This window comes from Lissotriton helveticus, chromosome 7, assembly GCF_964261635.1.
Source record: "Lissotriton helveticus chromosome 7, aLisHel1.1, whole genome shotgun sequence".
In the NCBI taxonomy this organism is placed as follows: Eukaryota; Metazoa; Chordata; class Amphibia; order Caudata; family Salamandridae; genus Lissotriton; species Lissotriton helveticus.
In genome coordinates, this window is record NC_136068.1 from 134,416,304 (window position 1) to 134,438,925 (window position 22,622).

Consider the following 22,622-nt stretch of genomic DNA (forward strand, 5'->3'; position numbering starts at 1 on the left):
CTGATCATGTTAGGGGGTGGGGGGGATCCGCCCTCCTTGTCATCTATCGCCAACGTCAGCAGTGAGTGTTTGGGGAAAATAAGTTATCGTCTAAACTTCAGTTCCTGTTAGTTGAACTGACAGCCTGAACAGTGAGAGCACTGCTGTCTAGAACTGGTTGACTCTTGTGTGTTGGTTTTTTCAGACACTCTCGGAAGCGATGGGAGCGTTTTGTTCATAGTGAAAACCAACACCTTGTGAGCACCGAAGCCCTAGATTTTTTGGACAAACTGCTTAGATACGACCACCAGACGCGACTGACAGCGAGAGAGGCCATGGACCACCCATATTTCTGTGAGTACAGTATGATCTGATGTCCAAATTGTGCTATGGACAGAAAATGTAATGTTAGTCGCCTATGTACATCTGTTTTGATTTGTAATCCTATTTTCTTTTTTTTTTTTTAATGTAAAGATCCCATTGTGAAGGACCAGGCCCGTATGGGCTCCTCCACCATGCCAAGTGGGAGCACACCTGTCAGCAATGCAAGTATGATGCCAGGTGAGTCTCTAAAAATGTCACCAGGGGTCCAATTTGTAGGCATCATGTTTATGGGCTTGCAGCAGTAGCCGGAAAAGAGCTCAAGTATTCTTCCTGTCTTATTGGCTAGTCTAACAATATTCTCAGCCTCTACAGTTGTCAGAAGAGCTTCTTGTCATTCTGATCAACTTTATGAATTGAAATGCATTTGCACTGAGTTACAGCAGAAAGTTTTTGCGCACCAGCCTCTATCTTTAAATTAGCTGTTGCAGGGAACTCTAATTCGGTAATCTGTTTTTTTCCTAACTGGATTGAGGAGATACTAAATTTACTGATGCAAATGCAGGTGTTAGTGTAACAGCACCATAGCAAGTGCAGTGCTCAGTTTCTTTTGTTGCTCTTGCTGGTTTCCATACTGACTCCTAATTCACCATGACACTGTACTATTTATTTTTCTTAATTCCTGCCATTCAAACAGTGACTATGACCCTCAACTCCATTTCTAGAAACTGAAGCAAGGCAGTCAGATGTGAGATTTAACAGTGGCGTCATCGAAAACCTTCTTTAGTGACTCCAGTAATCGTTCTGCTAAATTCCAGATGATAGCTGTAGAAACACACAGCATGAAAATAAGGATTCTTCAGAGGGTTATAGTGTGATAGCCTGAATATTGTTAACAGCATTTGTTAGATGTACTTGAGATTGCGGGAGGATTAGACCTACATTCCTAACTTGGAAATTACCCTAATGCTTTCTATTTTAAAACCAAGATTACTGCTTTCCTTTTGCAGCCCTCTCGAAATATAGATTTGTAATGAAGCATTTTATGACGGACCAGGTTTTTCTAAAGAACCTTGTTGCACCTTTAGCATGGTTATAGGTAAAGTTGGCAAAGTCCTGCTTGGAAAAGAGGGAGCGGAGGAGACCAGAGGAGATCTTAGGGGTGTTTGCTCTCAGGTTAGACTGTGGTCAGTGTTTCCAGGCTTTGACCTATGATGCAGACCTTGCAGAGAGTCTGTGATGTCAGTGAATCACTGTTGCATGCCTCTGCATCCAAAGTCATAGGTGGGCAACTGAGATTGAATAGATATACCATGAATAATGACCATTCATTTACATGCTCAACAGACGTTATCCCAGGAGATCCGGTGTAATGCCTGGTATATCTAGAACAATTATGTTTATGGCAAAACAGGGAGAGCCTCTTACTTGAGCAAGCATAGGTCTTATAGCATTTCATGCCTGGGCACCAGAGTGGTGTGATAAAATGGCAAAATGTGCGGAGTGCACCACACCTATGTTTGTGTCACACTTAGCATGTCTGGTCAATGTGAACTTGTTGACAGCAACAGTTGTCAAGGCTTTGTGGTGACCATAGAGCGCAAAATGAAATGTGTATAATGCTGTCTAAAAGAAGGCTATTAACACCCAAAGTGTTGGCTGTCTTGCTCCTAAATGAAGGCTAACCCCTTGGATGATGGAATACCCTCATGTGTCTAGGGAGTTGCCTGCCTTCTGTTGCAAAATTTGACAGTGTAGTGGGTTGTAAGATGGTGAGACATATGTTGGGAAAATGTGTTTACTTCCACGTAGATCAGGGCAAATGGAATGAAGAGAGTGGTGGTACTATGCAGCAGATACAACATATAATTTGTGTTTTGAAGCTCAGAAACACCCACATTTAACACAGAAAAGGTATAGGCCAAGTGGTGACAACTTTCGGCTGGTATAACTCAATGAACGTCATGCTGGTTGTCTTCATTGCCTTCTATTATCATTACGTTCCAGATAGAGAAGTCTGAGTTTCTTAAGGAGGAAGGTTATCTGCGGATGGTCCTACCTGTGCATCCTAGGAAACAGAAAGGTATCGAAAGAGATTCACCACACTGGAGAATAATCCTATACGTTCGAGGCATGTGGGCTGCTAAATTCATATCTTTTGCATTAGATCGCCGCCTAGTGTTGGGTCCGGATGATCGCACATTGTTGTCCTGGAAGAGTCTTCGAAGTATCCTGAGATAGGTGGCTCCTCCCCTGGACTACAGTGCGCATGGGCATCGGCTCCATCCCCAGATTGTTTTTTTCCGCCATTGGGTTCGGATGCGGTCTCGACGTCTCTCTGTCGGAACCGAGAAAAACTAGCTTTTTTACGGCCAAAAGGCCTTATATTCTTTGCGTCGGTATTGTTTGCGCACGGTCTCGAGTTCTTCCGTCTCTTTGAGTCGGAGTCTGCGGAGTCGTATCACTCTTCGGACATCGAGGCCTTCTCATCGCAACACGACCGCAACTTTTCAGCATGGAGCGGAGCCCGTTTAAATACTGTCCCGTCTGTGGGTCGAAATACCCACATATCGATGTGCACCCGGTCTGTAACAAGTGCCTCTCGCCGGACCACAACGAGTACAACTGCATGGCCTGCTCCAGATTCAGGTCAAAGAAGACACTCAAGCTTCGGCGCGCGGTGCGCCTTGAGGCCAGACAAGCGGCCCCGGATCCAGAAAACATCTTCGGCGACCAAGAAGAGGAGGACCAGAGCCATCATCTTCAAATCTCCCCGCCCGAGACGGAGGTCGAGGCGGATCCGGAAGACGACGACTGAGTCGTGGGTCAAGCCCTTGAATACGTCGACGAGGTAGGGGACGTTGAAGAGGTTTATGGGGCCGCGGAAGATAGCTCAGGGGATGAGCTATGCCCCGAAGGTTACGCGGATCAGGCTCGGGTCACGGGATCGCCAGTCGGCCTTACCCAAGACCCCGTACCGCAAGCCACGGCCCCGCCTTCAGGCCCGGCCACGGACATACTTGCCGCGCAGCCCGTATCGAAACCGAAACCTACGGTATCGACTACACCTAAAATGGCCGACCCGAAATCGAAACCGAAACTTACGGATTCGAGCGTCCCTAAGATGGCGGCCGTTCCACCAAAAACGCCTAAACCCGCTGCCTCATCGACTCCGTCGGCCCCCGGTCCACAGAAGTCGAAGAAAACTGTCGATTCGACAGGGTCGAAATCGTCGGCAGAGGAGGTTTCCTCTAAGAAGGGAGTTCGGCACGGGTCCACCGCTGCGACGCCGTCAAAGCCCGCCAAAGCCAGCGACAAGACTCCGGTTCCGACTGGGACGTCGTTAGTCGGACGCGTGGTAGAGACGGAGCCAGCAAAATCACACGGATCGAAAGCTGGAACCTCAACGCATCGGTCCAAGGACTCTGTGTCTGCGGCTGCAGCATCATCGTCTAAGACTCAGAAGGGCCAACAGGACGTCGGATCCGAGGGCAAGGTCAAGACCTCCTCGTCGGCGCCAAGTGCCGCTGTAAGTGACGCGTCCCCCATCGCCTCTTCACTACAGAGAATCAGGGAGAAGGCCTCTGCTACGTCGGCTCTGATGCCGTCGCCCCAGAAGCCGATGGACATTCCGGCAAAGCCTGCTGGTAAACTTCTCTTCCTTCTGCCGCCAAAGGAGGCACCGAAGGCCTTTACGCCAAAATCGACGCCAAAGAAGTCGGATTCTACAACGTCTGGAGCACTTTCAGGTCGACTACTCGACTCAGAAGAGGATTCTGAGCGTTTTATCGACGCAGACACGGGCAAATTGACCCTTTACAAGAGGAAAATCACTTCACAGCCAGTGGACTCCTATGTTATCCCCCTGAAGAAGAATAGCTTGCTCAGGACGCTTCAGCCCTGATAGAACCTATCCAGCCTCCTCCTAGAAGGAGCCTAACACCTTCCCCAGAACACTCTGAGGGTGAGGGATATGGAGAAGATGACCAATACACTTTCCCCATCAATGAACCCGATGCACAGCAAGATTCATATGATGACATTGGTGACCAAGGCACCCAAAATGTGGGGCAGGACCCACAGCCTTTCAGTGCACGTGCATCCCCAACAGAAGATTCTGCAGGTTTTCATGCACTCATTGAAAGGGCAGCTGCTAATCATGATGTGGACATGCATGCTGACCCAGTAGAAGAAGACTTTCTATTTGACACTTTTTCGGTCTCTGAAAGGACAGTAAAGACACTGCCTAGGCTCAAAGGGGTCCTCAAGCATGCTGCGGACATCTTTAAAGAACCTACCAGGGCGAGGGTGGTCAATCCACGTATCGAAAAGAAGTACAGACCAGCACCTGCAGACCCTGCATACATTCGGGGACAGTTGCCGCTTGACTCCCTTGTGGTCGCAAATGCCCGCAAAAGGGCCAACTCCCAAACAACGGGTGAAGCTCCTCCCCCGGATAAGGAGTCAAAAGTGCTAGAGGCAGGGGGCAAAAGGGTAGCTGCGCAGGCTGCCAATTTCTGGCGTATTGCGAATACACAGGCACTCTTGGCACGTTATGATAGGGCGCATTACGACACCCTAGAGCAAGTTTTACAACACCTGCCTCCGCTGTTTCAAGAGGGTACCAAACTGCTTATAGAGGAGGGCAAACTAATCTCCAATGCAGCCATAAAGTGTGCACTTGATGCAGCAGACACAGCAGCTAGGGCTATTAACACTAGCGTCATGCTGAGACGACAGGCGTGGCTCCGCATATCGGGGTTTAAACCGGACATTCAAACAACCATACTCAATCAGCCCGTCAATCCTGATAGACTGTTTGGTCCTGATGTTGACACCACCCTGGAAAAGATTAGGAAAGACAACGAAACTGCTAAGTCTATGGGGGCCCTACAATCACAACAGTTCCGTGGCAACAATTTTCGTCGCTCAGGTGCACGTGGAGTCACCAGAGGACAGATGGGTCAACAGTCACAATTCTCTAGAGGTGGAGCACAATCCTCGTACCCCAAGCAGAACAAAGGGGGTTACCGAGGAAACAGCACCAGAGGACGTGGCAGAGGAAACAACAACTCCCGCTCCTCTGCCCCAAACAAACAGTGACTCTGTCACTGCCCCCCGACCATTTAACACCTGTCGGGGGGAGACTACAGCAGTTCCTGCCGGTCTGGAGAAACATCACCACAGACAGGTGGGTGCTACAACTTGTCCAGTACGGTTATTGTCTAGAGTTAAAGTCCACTCCACCCAACATTCCACCAAGGCAACAGCCTATGTCCGCAGAGCATTTGCACTTATTGCAGCAGGAAGTAGTGGTGATGCTGCAAAAAGGCGCAATCGAGCTCGTGCCGGTGGAGGAGGAGGGCACAGGGGTGTACTCCCTGTACTTCCTTATTCCAAAGAAGGACGGATCTCTCAGACCCATTCTAGATCTGCGTCCCCTCAACCTGTATATACTATCAGAACATTTCCATATGCTTACACTGCAACAAATTCTTCCCTTGTTAAACCAAGGGGACTTCTTAGCAACCTTAGACCTCAAGGATGCTTATTTCCACATTCCACTACACCCGTCCCACAGAAAATACCTCAGGTTCACTATCCAAGGCAAACATTATCAGTTCAAGGTCCTACCCTTCTGAGTGACCACAGCCCCGAGAGTGTTTACCAAGTGTCTGGCGACAGTAGCGGCGCACCTCAGGAGGCAGAACATCCATGTCTACCCCTACCTAGACGACTAGCTCGTTCAAGCCAAGTCGGAACGACAGTGCGCCGCGGACATGTCGACTACCATTCACCTCCTTCACGATCTGGGCTTCTCGTTGAACTACCCAAAGTCGCATCTTCAGCCGGCGCATGTCCGGCAGTTTCTAGGTGCGACAATCAATACCCTGACGGCCATGGCTCAGCCAAACCAAGTCAGGATAGACAGCATGCAGGCGCTAATCCAAAAGTTCAGACCACAACACTCGCTTCCAGCTAGAGTGTTCATGCAGTTGATTGGCATGATGGCCTCCTGCATCTTCATAGTCCCTCACGCACGTCTACATATGCGTCCGCTCCAGGAGTGCTTAGCAAATCAGTGGACACAGGCTCAGGGACAATTGACAGACCTAGTGTTGGTTACCAGTCGGGCATACGACTCTCTGCATTGGTGGACTCCACACAACCTTTGCAAGGGCCGACTGTTCCAGGAGCCAGTGCCACAGATTATCCTGACAACGGACGCATCTCTCCAGGGATGGGGAGCTAATCTGCTCACTTACACGGTGCAGGGACTATGGACGACGCAGCAACAGAAGATGCACATCAATTATCTGGAACTGATGGCAATCTTCATGGCGCTCAAGTCCTTCATTGTACATCTGTGCAACAAGGTAGTGTTAGTCCGGACGGACAACATAACCGCGATGTACTACATTCAAAAGCAGGGGGGCACCCACTCGCCACAGCTGTCTCATCTGGCTCAGAGCATGTGGAAGTGGGCCATTCAGAGGAACATTTTCCTAATGGCAGAACACCTCCCGGGCAAGGACAATCAGATGGCGGATCTGCTCAGCAGATACAGCCATCAAATGCACGAGTGGGAGCTACACCCATCTGTACTCCACCCGTACTTCCAGCAGTGGGGTCATCCGGAGATAGACCTGTTTGCCACAAACGAAAACGCAAAATGCCAAAGCTTTGCCGCCAGGTTCCCTCACCCACAGTCGCAGGGGAATGCGATATGGATGAACTGGTCAGGCAAATTTGCGTACGCTTTTCCGCCAGCCCCTCTGATACCGCTGGTGGCAAGAAAACTAAGGCAGCACTCGATGACTCTCATCCTAGTTGCTCCAACGTGGGCGCGCCAAGCATGGTACACCACGTTCCTCGAACTCTCGGTGGTACCGCATCAAAGGCTGCGCCTCACGCCCAGGCTTTTGACGCAGAACCATGGAGACATTCAGCATCCAGATCCGCAACAGCTCAACCTGGCGATCTGGCTCCTGAACTCCTAGAGTTTGGATACCTTCACCTACCTCCAGAATGCATGGACATCATCAAGGAGGCAAGAAAGCCAACTACCAGAGCATGCTATGCTGCAAAATGGAAGCGTTTCGTCATTTACTGTACAGCCAATAACATCAACCCGCTAGATGCATCTATCCCTAACATCATTTGCTATCTGTTACATCTTTACAAGTGCAACCTAGCGTACACTTCCATTCGGATACATCTATCCGCCATAGCAGCTTATCTTCAGAATAGGCAGCATCTCTCTGTCTTCAGAGTGCCTGCCATTAAAGCTTTTCTTGAAGGCCTGAAACGAGTCATTCCCCCAAGAACACCGCCAGCTCCGGTGTGGAACCTAAATGTGGTCCTCACCAGACTAATGGGACCACCTTTTGAGCCACTACACTCGTGTGAACTGCAGTTCCTAACGTGGAGAGTAGCTTTCCTAATAGCTATTACATCACTGAGGCGTGTTAGTGAGCTGCAAGCGCTCACAATCCAAGAGCCATTCATTCAGATTCATCCAATACGTACTAACCCCAAATTCCTTCCCAAGGTGGTGTCACAGTTTCATCTCAACCAAACTATTGACTTGCCGGCATTCTTCCAAAACCCACAAACGGTGGCGGAAAGAATGCTTCATACTTTGGATGTCAGGAGGGCGTTGATGTACTACATTGACAGGACACAACACTTTAGGAAAACAAAACAGCTTTTTGTTGCCTTCTCGCCACAGCACAAGGGCAACCCTATTTCCAAAGCGGGAATAGCCAGGTGGATTGTTAAGTGCATCCAAATATGTTATCAAAAAGCAAAACGTACCTTGACAATACCCCCAAGAGCACACTCCACGCGCAAATTGGGGGCATCTATGGCTTTCCTGGGGAACATTCCTTTAGAAGACATTTGCAGAGCAGCCACGTGGGTTACACCACATACCTTTACAAAACACTACTGTGTTAATGTACATTCCAAGCAGCAAGCAGCTGTAGGACAGGCTGTTCTCAAAACACTTTTTCAGGTTTCTGCAGCTGGCACAGGCAACCGCCGCTAATGGAGGGACTGCTATATATTCTATGCAAAAGATATGAATTTAGCAGCCCACATGCCTCGAACTGAATATGCTACTTACCAGTATGCATCTGTTCTTGGCATGTAGGGCTGCTAACATTCATATCGCCCACCCTCCTCCCCGGTGCCTGTCGCAGCTGCAAACATACTCTTGTGTTCAATCATTAGCATGGACATCCTTTACACTTTACACTCCATCTCTGCCACAATGGCTAAAAACAATCTGGGGATGGAGCAGATGCCCATGCGCACTGTAGTCCAGGGGAGGAGCCACCTATCTCAGGATACTTCGAAGACTCTTCCAGGACAACAATGTGCGATCATCCGGACCCAACACTAGGCGGCGATCTAATGCAAAAGATATGAATGTTAGCAGCCCTACATGCCAAGAACAGATGCATACTGGTAAGTAGCATATTCAATATAATGTGCAAAAGAGTATAAAAGCATGAAAGGCCTGATGTGTGGCCCCCAACACCCTGCCTGACAGACGTGCATCATTTCTCTCTAGCACTTTCCAGGGATCTACATTGAAAAGTGCAAAAGATCTTGTTAACTGAAGTAAAAGGTCAACCTACCGTAATAATGTTGAAGCATGTCCTAGCGTAGCTTGGAAAAGCAGTGCTGCCCAGTCTTCGATGTTTATCTTACAGTCCATTGCAGAAACCTATTGATCTGGTGTGTACGCCGCCCATATGAAGGGAAGCTACTGCCCCTACTACACAGGTTACGGCTGATGGCTGGGTTACAAACCATTACACGGGAAACGTAGGCGATGGACGTTGTTACCAAGGTGGAACAATCCCCCCGACCTGCTAAATCCTACTAGTTTCCCTAGAACATCTGTAGCTGGTAGTCAGTTGGGTAGTGTTGCTTCTGTAGTAGGGGATCTCAGTGTATAGTCATAATCTAGTGAATAGTCCCACTCATGTGCGGGGACCCCGGAGCAATCAAAAATAATCTCTTAAGCTGTCTTCTTTGCAGTAGTGCATAGACACTTGAGAGAGAATTAAGGACAGATAATGCAGCCTATACATGCAAGGCTACACTGTCCAGTACTTCAACTAGAAATGCAAAGGATATTTCACCAATATCACATTTAAACCTGTCTGCCATGTTGCACCATGGAAAACACTACCCCCCCCCCCCTCACCAAATCCTTGGAATGATAGAGAGGAAGGACAGGACAGACAAGCCCCCATAGGCTGCCATTATGTGGCTTAAAAAGGGATACTGTGCCTTTAAGGAAACTTTCCGGAACTCTCCTGGTATCCCAGAATGCACCATTAGATGTAATGGGGTGACACTGTAACCCTCAGAACCTGGGTGGGTAGTAAAACAATGAATAATGGTTCTGTCGGGATGAAATACACAGTTATATAGTATTCCCTCTTGTACTATTATTGTCCTCTGTCCCCACACTGGGTATGCAGATACTAGTGATTTTGTCACTCTAAAGAAATACACTGAACCCAAAATTGAAACAAAGTAAAGTTTTTAGTCAAATACTTTCATGTTGTTCAAGATAGTCATTAAAATACATAGATAGCTGTCCAAACAAAACATTTCAAACGATTCAACAAAAATAACATTCACAGTGTGTCTGTAAGACTCAAGAACATGTAAGATGACCTTATAACGCAGTCAATTCACAAATAGTTATTAAAGGATGTCAACTGGAAATACAATAGTCCCACAGGGTTATTCTTAGTCCTAGTAGGCTTTGTGCAGTTGATCATGGAACAAAAAGTGCGTCGACGTTTCGACCCTGAACGGAGATGCGCTGACTTTGCGCATCAAAAGCGGGTCTTCATCCGGACTGTGTACGTGTAGGACAGCCTTCTTAAAACCAAGGCTCCGATAGGATGCCTGGTAACTTGTCTTCAGTGAGGCCAGTCGGCCGACTTGGCCCGTCCCACTTCCTTCGTATGTCTCAGGAAAAAGATATCACTCCTTTTCTTATAATTGAGTTTTTTTTTTCAGCTTAGCGATCTGCCTGAGGGCGCCTCCTGTGTGTCTCTGCTAGGAAAGCCGATGATCCGTTGATCGCTTCTGTCTCCTCGTACGTTGCGTCCTCGCTGCTAATTCAGTCCCAGAATGCACAGCAACTCCCTCCACTTTCAGTTCTTTTTTCCGGTTCCATTGAGCTCTCCCTTTTTGGGTGTTATTCTAATCTTTTTGCACTTTAAAAGTGTTCAGAGTGCTTTCACTCGACGTCCTTTGGCCCTTTCTGCTCTTGCTGGTGTTTTTCTAGTAAGTTTAGCCACTCTTTTTATCAAATATGCCATCCCTATTTGATAGGTGTCCAGAGTGTGCTGGAAAGAAGGCCAAATCTGACAAGCACAGGGTGTGCATTCATTGTCTGTCCCCTTCTCATGTCCCAGAGGATTGCGAGATCTGCCAACAGTTCTCCAACAGGACCCTGAGGGACAGGGAGAAGACTCGGCTTCAAGGATTGGAGAAGCGAAGACCGCGTGACCAAGGTGGGTCTGGGCATAAAGGGGCTCCTTCCTCTGCCCATGCTGAGGCCTCTGGGGGGCTCCCCAGTAAAGAAAAGGCCAGAAAACAACATCTTTCTCCGTCGACGTCGATGGCCTCGTCGGCGTAGAGAGGAATAACCACGGTGTGTTCCCCGTCTCCCCAGGGATCTGGGTCGAAGCGGCGTTGTCGTTCGACGTCGAGGGGATTGACGTCGAGACCTCCGACAAGGTCGACGTCGAAGACAACTTTGTCGTCGAGGCACTGCCGACGTCGAGAGGGGTCTAGCAGACACTGGTGCTCGCCGTCGAGGCGACACCGCCGGTCGTCGTCGACTCTGCATTCGTTGTCGGAGGCGTTCCTCGGCGTCGAGAAAAGTCTTCGGCGTCGAAGAGGTCGACGCGTTTGACGTCAAGGAACAGATCGGAGTCGAGAAGAAGGGAGTCCAGGTCCCAAAGGCGTTCTAAGGCCAGCACAGAGTCCCAAGGCTCCGTTATCAGACTTTCTTCTTCGTCGACCACGAGCTCACGGTCGCGCCGTCGCTCGTCAAGGAAGCGGTCGGCCTCGAGGTCCCCTTCAAGGGTACGGAAGCCAAAGAGAAAGAGGGTGGAACAGTCTCCGGGCTCTGGGTACTCACAAGTCTACTCACCCTCTAGGCATGAAACACCGCCCCCTCCATTACCTAGGGGCCTTCCCCCGAGGATACCTACACCTCCTCCGCCTCCGAGGACACCTACACCTCCGAGGACTCCAACTCCTCCTCCTCCACCTCCTCCTCTGAGGTCTTACTCATTACATCTACCTACGCCACCCTCAGGCCCTCCAAGGCCTAGGCTGCCGTCTCAGCCTCCACAACCCGCGCCTGTACGGCCAGTGGAGCGGCCAAGACAAAGGAGACCGAGGTCCCGCTCCGGACGGAGCAGGTCCAGAGATGATCGTCGGTCGTCTACTAGATCCAGACGACGCCGCAGGAGAGACAGGTCCAGGTCCCGCCACAAGGAGTCATCCAGTGCCAGGGACTATTCCCTGACGCTTTCGGATTCCCTTCAGACGAGGGTGTCTCCGGTGGACGACATTGCCTCCTTTCAGGAGGTGTTGTTGCGAGGAGCAGCAAAACTGGGCATCACGCTGACTGTTCCTACGCCCTTAACCTCAGTGATATTCGAGACCCTACATAAAAAACAGCTGTCGTCATCTACTACCTTTGGTGCCAGGGCTAGAAGAACCAGCCATGGACCTCTTCCTTACGCCTGCCTCTACGAAGTCTGCACCGTCAAGGCTACAAAAGAAGTACAAGGCCCCTGAGTCGGACCCTGCCTTTCTGCGTTCGGATCCTGTACCGGACTCAGTGATAGTGACGGCAGCCAGGAAACAACATTCCACCGCGCCATCATCAACGGTGCCTCCTGACAAGGAGAGGCGATTAATGGACTCAGCGTGCAGGAGAGTATGTGGTACGGCCTCCACGTCCATGAAGGCCGGTGCCTCGGCGTTATTGGGGCGGTACGATAGAGCATTGTGGGAGTCCATGCAGCAGTTCGCGGAACATCTTCCCAGGGAACGCAGAGAGGACTTCCAGGAGATTATCACGGAGGGGATGATGGTCTCTAACCAGATAATCAGCTCCACGGCGGATTCCTCGCTGTTGGCAGCCCACGGGTACTGCCACAGTATTAACCTGTGCCGACACGCCTGACTGGGTCTAACGTCGCTGAAGCCCGAAGCTCAACAGAGGGTCGCCAATCTGCCCTTTTCTGCAGCGACCCTGTTCGGCAGACATGCGGATGAGGAGATGGCCCGCATGAAGGCAGAGGCTGAGGCCCGGACGGCTGTCGGGTTAGAGAAGCTGAAGGAGCAAAGGAAGGCCTACCGCCCGTTCCAAAGGCGGTACGGGGCACAGGGCAGAGGACAGGGTCGGCAGGCTGGTCAGCAGCAGCAACAGCAGCAGCAGCAATACCAGCGGCGACCGTTCCAGAAGCGCCAGAGGGGCAGAGGTGAACAGCAGTCCTCCGCAGCGAATAAGGGCCCGGCCAGGTCTAAGCCCCGAGGTGCTACTTCCCCCTCGTCCGTTACCCGCTCCGGTGGGGGGAAGCATCCAACATTACTTGGCAGACTGGAGAAAAATTACTCGGGACAAGTGGGTGCTGAATATTGTTTGCAATGGATACAGTCTTCGATTCGTCAGCCCGCCTCCAGCAATTCCACCAGTTTGCTCTCCGTTCCAACTGTGCGAGCTCCAAGCGGAGGCCGATACCTTAAGAAAAAGGGCGATAGACGTCCCTTTGTCTCAATGGGGAAAGGGTCTTTACTCTCGGTTCTTCCTCGCGCGCAAGGACAAGAACGAGTTCAGGCCCATTCTTGATTTGCGACAAGCAAACAAATGGATTCGCAGGGAAAAGTTTTGCATGCTGTCTTTGCACCAGATTTATCCTCAGCTGCAAAGAGGAGACTGGCTTTGTGCAATAGCTCTGCAGGATGCGTACTTCCATGTGCCCATTGCACGGAAGCACCGGAAGTTCCTGCGATTTCTAGTCTGCACCAATCACTATCAGTACACCGTACTACCGTTTGGACTGAAGTCTGCACCCAGGACGTTTTCAAAATGCATGGCAGTGGTGGCAGCGCACCTGCGAAAGAACAAGGTGTTTGTCTACCCTTACCTGGACGACTGGTTGAGCAAGGCCTCCACCTTCCAGGAAGCGCAAATGCACTTTAACAGGATGGCCGTTCTGTTGAACCAGCTGGGGTTACACATAAACATGTCCAAGTCCGTTCCGACGCCTGTCCAGTGCCTACAGTACTTGGGAGCCTCCATCAATACTCTTTCAGCAAGCGTGTCTCCTTCGGAGGAGAGACGCTTATCGATCCTTCAGACAACAGTGAGGACTGTCTTCTCTACTGGGGTCGATGGCCTCTTGCATCTTCCTCACGCCACACGCACGCCTACACATGAGGCCTTTGCAGGAATGTCTGGAGGATTAAATGGGACCAGAAGCGGGGGAGCTGGGACGACCGGAACAAGCTGTCCCTCCACGCTCAACAGTCCCTGAGATGGTGGTGCTCTGCAGAGAATCTCCTCAAGGGGGTTCCATTCCACAAGGACATTCCCATTCAGACTGTCATCACAGATGCTTCTCTCCACGGCTGGGGAGCGCATTCAGACAATCTTCAGATCCAGGGAACGTGGTTCCCGGCAGAATCCACGTATCACATCAATTTCCTGGAACTCAGAGCTGTTCACTTGGCATTGAAGACCTTTCATCAGTCTTTCCAGACCAACTCCTTGCTTGTGCAGACGGACAATACGACCACAATGTATTACCTCAACAGGCAGGCGGGCTCGAGATCTCGCACACAGTCACAGGAAGCGCAGGCGATCTGGCACTGGCTACTAGCCAGAGGACTGACTATAATGGCTACCCATATGCCAGGTGTGCAGAATGGTCAGGCGGACGCACTCAGCAGGCTGGGGCAAGAAAACCACAAGTGGGTTCTAAACAATAAAGTGCTAGCAGACATCTTCGACAGGTGGGGCACTCCGGACGTAGATCAGTTCGCCACCGCCGAAAACAGAAAATGCAGAGACTCCGCCTCCAAGTATTACCAATCGAGGACCCTGGGGAACGCGCTATGGATCAGCTGGTCGAACAGCTTTCTGTACGCTTTTCCACCCATTCCCCTGATTCCGGCGGTGCTCATCAAGCTGTCTAAATCCAGAGCACAGATGATCCTCATTGCTCCGGAGTGGCCCCGACAGTGATAGTTTACGGACCTGCTTCACCGGTCTCTCCTATCCCACATGTGGCTGCTGTCGGCCGGACCGTCTCACGAAGTTTGGGGGGCAGGTGGTGCGCCCCAACATCTCATCGTTGAGTTTGGCGGCATGGCTCCTGAGATAGTGCAATATGGACACTTGAATCTCCCTGAAGATTGCATGACTATACTAAAGAAAGCCAAGAGACCCTCCACTAGGACTTCCTATGCCTACAAGTGGAAGAGGTTCTGCATCTGGTGCACTTCCAAGCATTGTGATCCGACAACCTGCAAGGAAGATGTCATCCTTCCATACCTTTTGCATTTGGCTCAGTCTGGCCTTAATTTTCATTCTATTAAGGTTCACCTCACAGCATTGACTGCTTATAGGAAATGCCCTTCACAGACCTCCTTCCAGATCCCTGTGATTGAAGATTTTTTGGAAGGATTGAAGAAAGTGTTTCCTCCTGTCCGGCGTCCTTCGCCAGCATGGGAGCTGAATGTTGTGCTGTCCAGGTTATGGAGTGGTGTGGCTCACTGGTTAGAGGCGGCAGACCCGGAAGCAGAAGTCGGCCCGGGACCAGGGTTCGATTCCCGACGCGGCAGGGTCATGGACCAGGGTCAGTGGACTCGATAATTCTCGCCTCGGTGCCTACTCTAACCAGGGGTCCCACTCGGCAACTCTGGGCATTAGCTTGCCTAATCTCCACAACGGCCCCATCAACGCCGGGGATGCCTGGCTCCACCTTGGGGATTCCCAGCAGGGACCATCCCACAGGGAAAGCCAGGATGGGTTCCCCAGCGGTATATAGCGCCAGGACGCCGGCTGGCAACAGTGCGCTTTACATGTATACACATTACATTACATTACATTTTACATTATGAAGGAGCCTTTTGAACCCATCCATAAGACTTCTCGGCAGCACTTGTCATGGAAGGCGGCCTTCCTTGTGGCCATTACATCGGCCCGCAGGGTGAGTGAAATTCAGGCGCTGTGTTGCCAAGAACCTTATACTGTATTTCATGCTGCTAAGGTTGTGATGTGTACTCGCCCTAAGTTCCTTCCTAAGGTGATTTCTGATTTCCATGTCAATCAGACCATAACTTTACCTACGTTTTTCCAGAATCCTTCCATTCCAGTGGAAAGGTCTCTCCATTCCCTGGATGTCAGAAGGGTGTTGAAATTCTACTCGGATAAGACCAAGGACATTCGTAGGTCAGACCAATTGTCAATTATGGATCGGCCAGAACTGGTCTTGCCACCTCAAAACAGTCCATCTCTAGGTGGATTGTGTCCTGTTAACAGAAGGCTAACAAGACCTTAGGGGGTGGGGTAAGCCTAAGGCTCATTCTACCAGAGGCAAAGCAGCTACAACAGCTTTGCTTCGTAATGTTCCCATTGCAGAGATCTGCAGGGCACCCACTTGGAAGTCGGTCCATACCTTTGCTAAGCATTACTGTCTGGACTCTGATGCTAGAGCTGCTGATCAGGTTGGGAAGGCTTCGTTGAGAAATCTGTTTGCACAATAAAGGTGTTGTCTGTTTTTTCTCCACCGCAGGGTTGGTTTTTTTGGGAAGGGATTGCCATTTGTTTCACTAGATTATGACTATACAGTGAGATCCCCTACTACAGAAGGAGTAGTTTCTTACCTGCAACTCCAGTTCTTTAGTAGGGGTATCTCTGTTATAGTCATAAGCGCCCGCCTTCCTCCCCGGTGGAGAAAATGGTACTGTAATGTATGCTACAGGCCTTGCTTTATACACCTTCAAAAAGAACTGAAAGTAAAAGGACTTTGGCTGTGCATCCTGAGATACCGAGGGTCTCTGGAGAGTTCCTTAAAGGCACGGTATCCCTTTTCCAGACACATAATGGCAGCCTATGGGGGCTTGTCTGTCCAACCCTTCCTCTATCATTTCAAGGATTTTGGTGAAAGAGTTTTCCCTGTGAGGAAAACTTGGTAAATAGTGTAAAACCGGACATGGTGGGCTATCCTTTTCACTGTTTAGATGAAGTGGTGGCCTTTGTAGCCTTGAATATGTTAGGCTGCATTATTTGTCTTAATTTTCTCTTAAGTGTCTATGCAGGACTGCAAAGAAGACCGCTTAAGAGATTATTTTTGATTGCTCCGGGTCCATGCACATGGGCGGGACTATTCACTAGATTATGACTATAACAGAGATACCAGTAAACAACAATAAGGGAGTTACACCTTGAGGATACAACCAGCCTCAATGGAGGCGAGTGTGTGTTAACCACAATCCAGGAAAAGGACGTCCTTTGTCCTTTAGAAGACCCCTCACTCACCAACCTAGTTGGTGACATGCTTCATCATCGGGGTCCCACCCGGACAGCCGAATGCCATCCAGGTGTGCTGCGACACCTGATTACAGTGGAGCTGTTTTTTATTTCTTTTATATGTGCAAAGGAGAGAACTAGGTGTAATTAAAAGTATCCGGTACTGCCCGCTTACGTCATTTATTCTGGGGTGTAACGGATAATATTAAAACAAGGAAGGCACCTGTTGCCCAATTAGGAGAGCTGTCGGTGAAAAAAACTATACAGAGTGTGGGTTAAAAAGGTCTACATGTTTCTACCTATGTGTAAGTTTAACAGGTATTCGTCAGGACCATGGGGTACCTTCGGGAAGGTGTACGCACGCTAAGGCGCACCCTATCCTCGTAGGTAGGCAGAAGGAGAAGCTAAAAATGAATCTCCAAAAAGCTGTTTTCTTCTTTAGTTTGTAGAAAAAAGCCTGTGGAAAGAATGAGGGAGAAGAGTTGTGGATAACGGTCATACATATATATAAAACATACATAAGACACAATCAGTGAATCGTGATGTACATCTTCATTCATCAAAGTCTTGATGTGAGGGACGTGTGAGATAAGTCCCAATATCGCGGCCACCTGCAAAATTACATACCACGTGGTAGCACACCCAATGTATCATAGATACTGAAATCACTTGGTGTCAGTGCCAGCCTTGGAAAGGGGCACTCAACACGTAATGGCGAAGTCCTGGGTGTTTGTCTCAATTACTGAGAAAAAGCGGAGTCGTCGTGGAAGTGAAAACGGCTACACGGGATTTAAAACTGCATTCAGTGAGAACGCCAGTAGTGCGTGAATTAAAAACCAGTTCTGGACGTGCTACACCAACCACACATTAACAAAAGAGCGAAGGTGCTTGGTATTGGGAGCATGCATAAAATTAGTGAGAGTAAATGGAGGCTGAACATCTTACTAGGAGCGTTACTATTCAATGCTCCATGAGCCACCCCGGGACTGGCGTTTTCCTCGTTACGATCTAGCAGAAGGTAACATACAGGGTATTAGCGATATGCCGATATGGAAACCAAAAGGCTATAGGCGTCCCCTCAGAGGAACAATCTTACTTGTAAGAGGGCGCCGCTTGCACCTAAACAGTCACCGCGAGTGCTCCGTGGGTTACTGGGGTGAAAAGCCGGCGTGGTAATAGAGTGTACCGTTTCCGGGTTGTACGTGGTTGGCTCTAGCGTGTCATCGGTAAACTAGCCAATGGGGTAGCGGGGGTGTGGAATACTGCATGTCACTATTGACGTGGCCAATCAGAGCGAGGGCGTTAGAGGGCCGGTTCGTGTTTACTTCGTTTCCTCGTAATATTTTCTCTTTCTTTCGAGTACAAAGCGGAATGTTGTAGGCGGCTTAGTGGGTGTTACCATCATCTTGAGAAAATGAGTAAGGAGTGTTTTAAAATATCCCTGTGAAATATATTGTTAAAGGATGGTCTAGCGCATTTGCATTGCAAAAGAGTCAGTCTAAAGGGTCATACAGCAATGCGAAGATCAAAGGTATAAACAGGTTTACAAAGGACTGCCACAGTTTCCTCAAGGTGTAACTCCCTTATTGTTGTTTACTGATAATCTAAGGGGACAGGGAGTCCCTCTCCTGCCTTCACTGGCGAATACCCTTTCTCTCCTTATTGTTGATCTATAACAGAGATACCCCTACTACAGAACTGGAGTAACAGGTAAGAACTACTCCTTATATGGCAAACATAAGGATCGAGGGCCATACCGCCATTAAATAATGGCATTCTCCCACGGAAGACATTCATTCAAACCCGTGGTCGCAATCTATAAAGTAAAGATCCAGAATACCTCTTTTATCTCTCAGGGCATCAACGTTTCCATCCTTGGGACAGATCACCCGTTCAAAAATAAGCCATTTGAGGTCCTCAATGGCATGTTTGAATTCATTCCAGTGGGCAACCAAAGGAGCTCCCATCCGATTATTACGAATGGATGACTTATGCTCGCTGAACCGCAATGTGAATTGTCTACCAGTCTCACCAACATAATCCTTCCGGCAGAGGCAAAGCAGGAGGTAGATAACATTGGTGGTACGGCAGTTTGTCATTTCCTTAAGGAGAAACTTTCTCTTACCCCCACACAAGTTCAGAGATAGTCATAACGGCATCACATGCGTGGCAATTGCCACATCTGTGACTCCCATTGATAGGGTTGATGGATCTCTGGGTCAACCCGGAGTCCGGGGGCACCGCGGCCCTAACTTGGGCATTTCGGAGGTTCTTATTCCGCCTAAACGCGAAGATGGGTTTTTCCAGTTTTTCCGCTGATTTATTTGTGCTGTTTGATAGATTTATAATTTTTTTTTAAATAAAATATTTTATAATGATAAATAGAAAATCAGTGGAGCTGTTCTGTGGGTGAATTTTTCTAGATCTTGGAGCTATTGCCCTTTTTTTATTTAAGTATGGTTATGAGGGACACAGGGTTACCCCTTCTTGGTAAAAACTTTTTTTATTTAAGGCGGGACATCTGTTGATGATCTTAAGAATCTCTCCATAACAATGGCAGGAGATATGGATTTGTATTAGGCGTTTTCTAAAGTGCTGCATGTCACATAGGTAGATACTTAAAATAAGAGGAACAGTCAAGAATATTAAACCAGCATTTCCAAAGCCAGTAGGTCTCACTTTTTGGGTCTTAACTTTCAGTGTTTTTTTGATATGCTGCACAGCAATGCAGATGCTGTGCAGCATGGCTAAATATTTTGTTTTAAAGCCTTTGAGGCGGCTGGCTGTGTCATTTTGAATGCATCCGTGCCACACATATGCTCACCTACATAATGAAGCAGTCGCACTTTTCTTCTAGTCGCCAATCTGAGTTGGATCCGTAACCCAAAAAATTGTGAAAACATTTCTTTAAAAGCGGGTGAGTGGAAGAAACCGGAGGCTAGAAGGAAAGGGCGGGAAGGAGCAATACAATACATGAGGCGTATGGTGGGACGGGAGCTACTCTGGCATGTGCACATTGGCTAGCCCACCATGAGAAGCACGCTGGTGACTGAACAACACAAAGTGCAGACAGAGAGAAGTACATGAGGGAGATGGCTAGAAAGTGCATGGACCCTCCCATGGGGCGCTAAAGTCAAAATAAAAAAAGTCGTTATTTAAAAGCATGTAGTGGACAGTCATCGAGATGATAAAGATGCTATTCCTCATGCGAGGGACGGACAAAAGATTGACAAGCTGGAATAAGAGTAAGAAGTAGGCAAATGATCAGAAAGTCAACCAATTGTAAGCAATTGGCAGGATCCAAGCTTCTGTATGTTCTCACATTGTTTGATTACTCCAAGGTTGATAGTCTTAAATTACTTGCTCTTCGGTATGCATCAGATACAGATCGCTTCATCGACGAAAATGCCATTGCCAGCAGCAATCAAGCGCTCAAACCATCCCTATATAATATAGATAATTATTTTATTGAGATACTTTCAGGGTTTATAAGCAAAGTATGGACTGCGATGGACCACTTGTGAAATCATGGTCACTGTGACTTGCCTTAGTCAACTGCGGCACATATTTCTTTTGTATGCACATGTACTAGTGGTACCAGCACCACAAGAAACGTTCTAAATTGATTTTTATGGGAAGGGGCGAAGTTTAACCATTTTTTTTTTCTTTCAAATCAGTACATTTTTAGATCATAGAATGATATACTTTGTAAATGTGTCTATGGCTTTTATGTATGGCATTAAAAGGCTTTTTCAAATTTTTAGGAATTTCTACGGTGCCAACCTCCTCGCCCATGGGACCTCTCGCAGGATCACCGGTCATCTCTGCCGCCAACAGCCTGGGGACGCCGGTTGCAGCCACTGCTGGTGCACCACAGTAATGCCAGCATCTCTTGCTGCCCATGCAGTGGAGTGTGGGGACTCTTCACAAGCTCCGCATCTAAGCAGTTGCCCGTGGATTTATAGTAGTTCTGTCATTATATCTTACAATAATTATAGGATGACTTTTTTTTTTTACATGAACTTTTTTTTGTATTTTCACACTGGCCCGTGGCTGCCCAGGCAGCAAGAAAGGGTCCTTCAACAAAAGACTTTGCTTTTTGTTAAAAGTGGAAATTCTTCATCCAAGAGCAATTTTTTTTCTCTTCCCACCTCCTCCCCAGTTTCCTGGTCTTTCTTCAGGTGGGATTTTTTCATGCTCTGTCTTTTGGTCTCGCCTCTTCACAGCTGTTTCTAATTTCTCTCTGGAGCTTCATGGACAAATCTGCAATCTTTGCATTTTTTTAAACATTAATGGTTTATTTTTAAAGCCATGCCCAGAGGAAATGGGGAAAACCCAAGGTCTGGAAATGTGACCCAAAGTGTCAGAGCTACTGCAGCAGGTTTCAAGCAGTGCCCTGCTAATGTGAAATGATTCTACTCCCCACGTCCTTTCTGCCTCAACCCTTCCTGAGAATGTAGCTTGCCATCCCCTCCTAGAATGGAATGAGTGCCTGTGTTCTCTCCATGACTGAATCCTACCATTTCTTACCTGCATGTTTTTTGTTTTAATTTAAAACTTATAAACTGTAAATCCTGCCGACACTGGAGAGCAGGGGCTTCTTGTTCTGTACACAGTTTCTCCAGTGTAGCCCTCTGAGAGATGAACATGAACCTAAATTGCCCAGTCCTACTCTTTTCTTTAAGATAGTTTGTCGCAGGGTTTTAGGATTTTTGTTTGAACCTTTTATATTCTGGTCGGAGGTAGGTGCCAGGAGCCATTATGCTGAGCTTCTGCGGTGCCCAAGTCCCTTTTCATTCAGCATTTTGGATTGTGCAGGCCTGTAAATATGCACGGACAGCTGGCAAGAGCTTGCAGACAGACTTCGCCTCATTGGTAAACTTTGAATCCTCATGGGGAGGGGGCGGGAATATGTGTTCATCCCTGCTTACCCGTTCTGTACATAGACACCCTCTGTCCTCCACTTGTGAAAGATCCAGTCATGGACTTTGGTGTAAATAAAGGTTTGGTTTTATTTATCAAATGTAATGTCTCCTTGTGAAATGTTATCTTCCAATGCCCTGGCAGGTCACTGGTTGTATTTAGGGTCATTTAAGTTCACTTAATATGCCTTCTGTAAAGCGCCTATATGGATTTCTAAGGATTGATTCTTATAATGGTGGGTATCGCATCTTCCAAATATTCCCAGGTGCCAGACAGGACCCCGAAGATCAGTTCATTACTTTTTGCGCCCTTCAGCGCAGATACGAAGCGCTGCTCCCAACTTTGTCTTCGACAACAAATTTTGTACAACAGCTTGCTAACAAACTATTTGCCCTGCAAAAACAGGATTCAAGCCATCTTGTTACTGCACAAAAAAGCTGTTGGTTAAGGATCTGCACAAAGTGTGTCTCGGGTGGTTGGGCTCCAGACTCTAATCTGTCATGTGACAAGTGTGCCTTTATGCACCCAAATGTGGTTCCGGTGCTGGATGTCAGCCCTAAATCATTGAGCAAAAGGGTAGGTCCCAGTCTTGAGGCTGTTCTTGTGAAAAGCCCACTACCTGGTTGTAGTCTTCTGGTTAGTAGAATTCTAGATATAGGCCCAAGAAGACCATGCCAGACTAGACCCCCCTAGCCTTCCACTCGTGAGAAAGCAGAAAGGCAGCAAGATTAGAGGATGCTCCACGGTGTTAACCTAATCTGACGTGGCCCTGAAATTGGTGCCTGCACAGCCCGAACCTCCTGGG

The 22,622-nt window shown here is 48.5% G+C and overlaps 1 protein-coding gene across 2 annotated transcripts in view; it reads left to right on the plus strand.

Moving 5' to 3' along the window:
• Positions 1 to 21,917, plus strand: part of CSNK2A1 (casein kinase 2 alpha 1) — a 111,090-nt gene extending 89,173 nt beyond the window's left edge. For both annotated transcript variants that reach the window (XM_078651725.1, XM_078651727.1), the window contains exons 11-13: positions 185 to 333; positions 454 to 540; positions 20,659 to 21,917. In XM_078651725.1, coding sequence (XP_078507851.1) covers positions 185 to 333; positions 454 to 540; positions 20,659 to 20,774 — 352 coding nt within the window. In that variant the 3' untranslated portion in view covers positions 20,775 to 21,917. The remainder of the gene's footprint in view (positions 1 to 184; positions 334 to 453; positions 541 to 20,658) is intronic.
• The last annotated feature ends 705 nt before the right edge of the window (positions 21,918 to 22,622 follow it).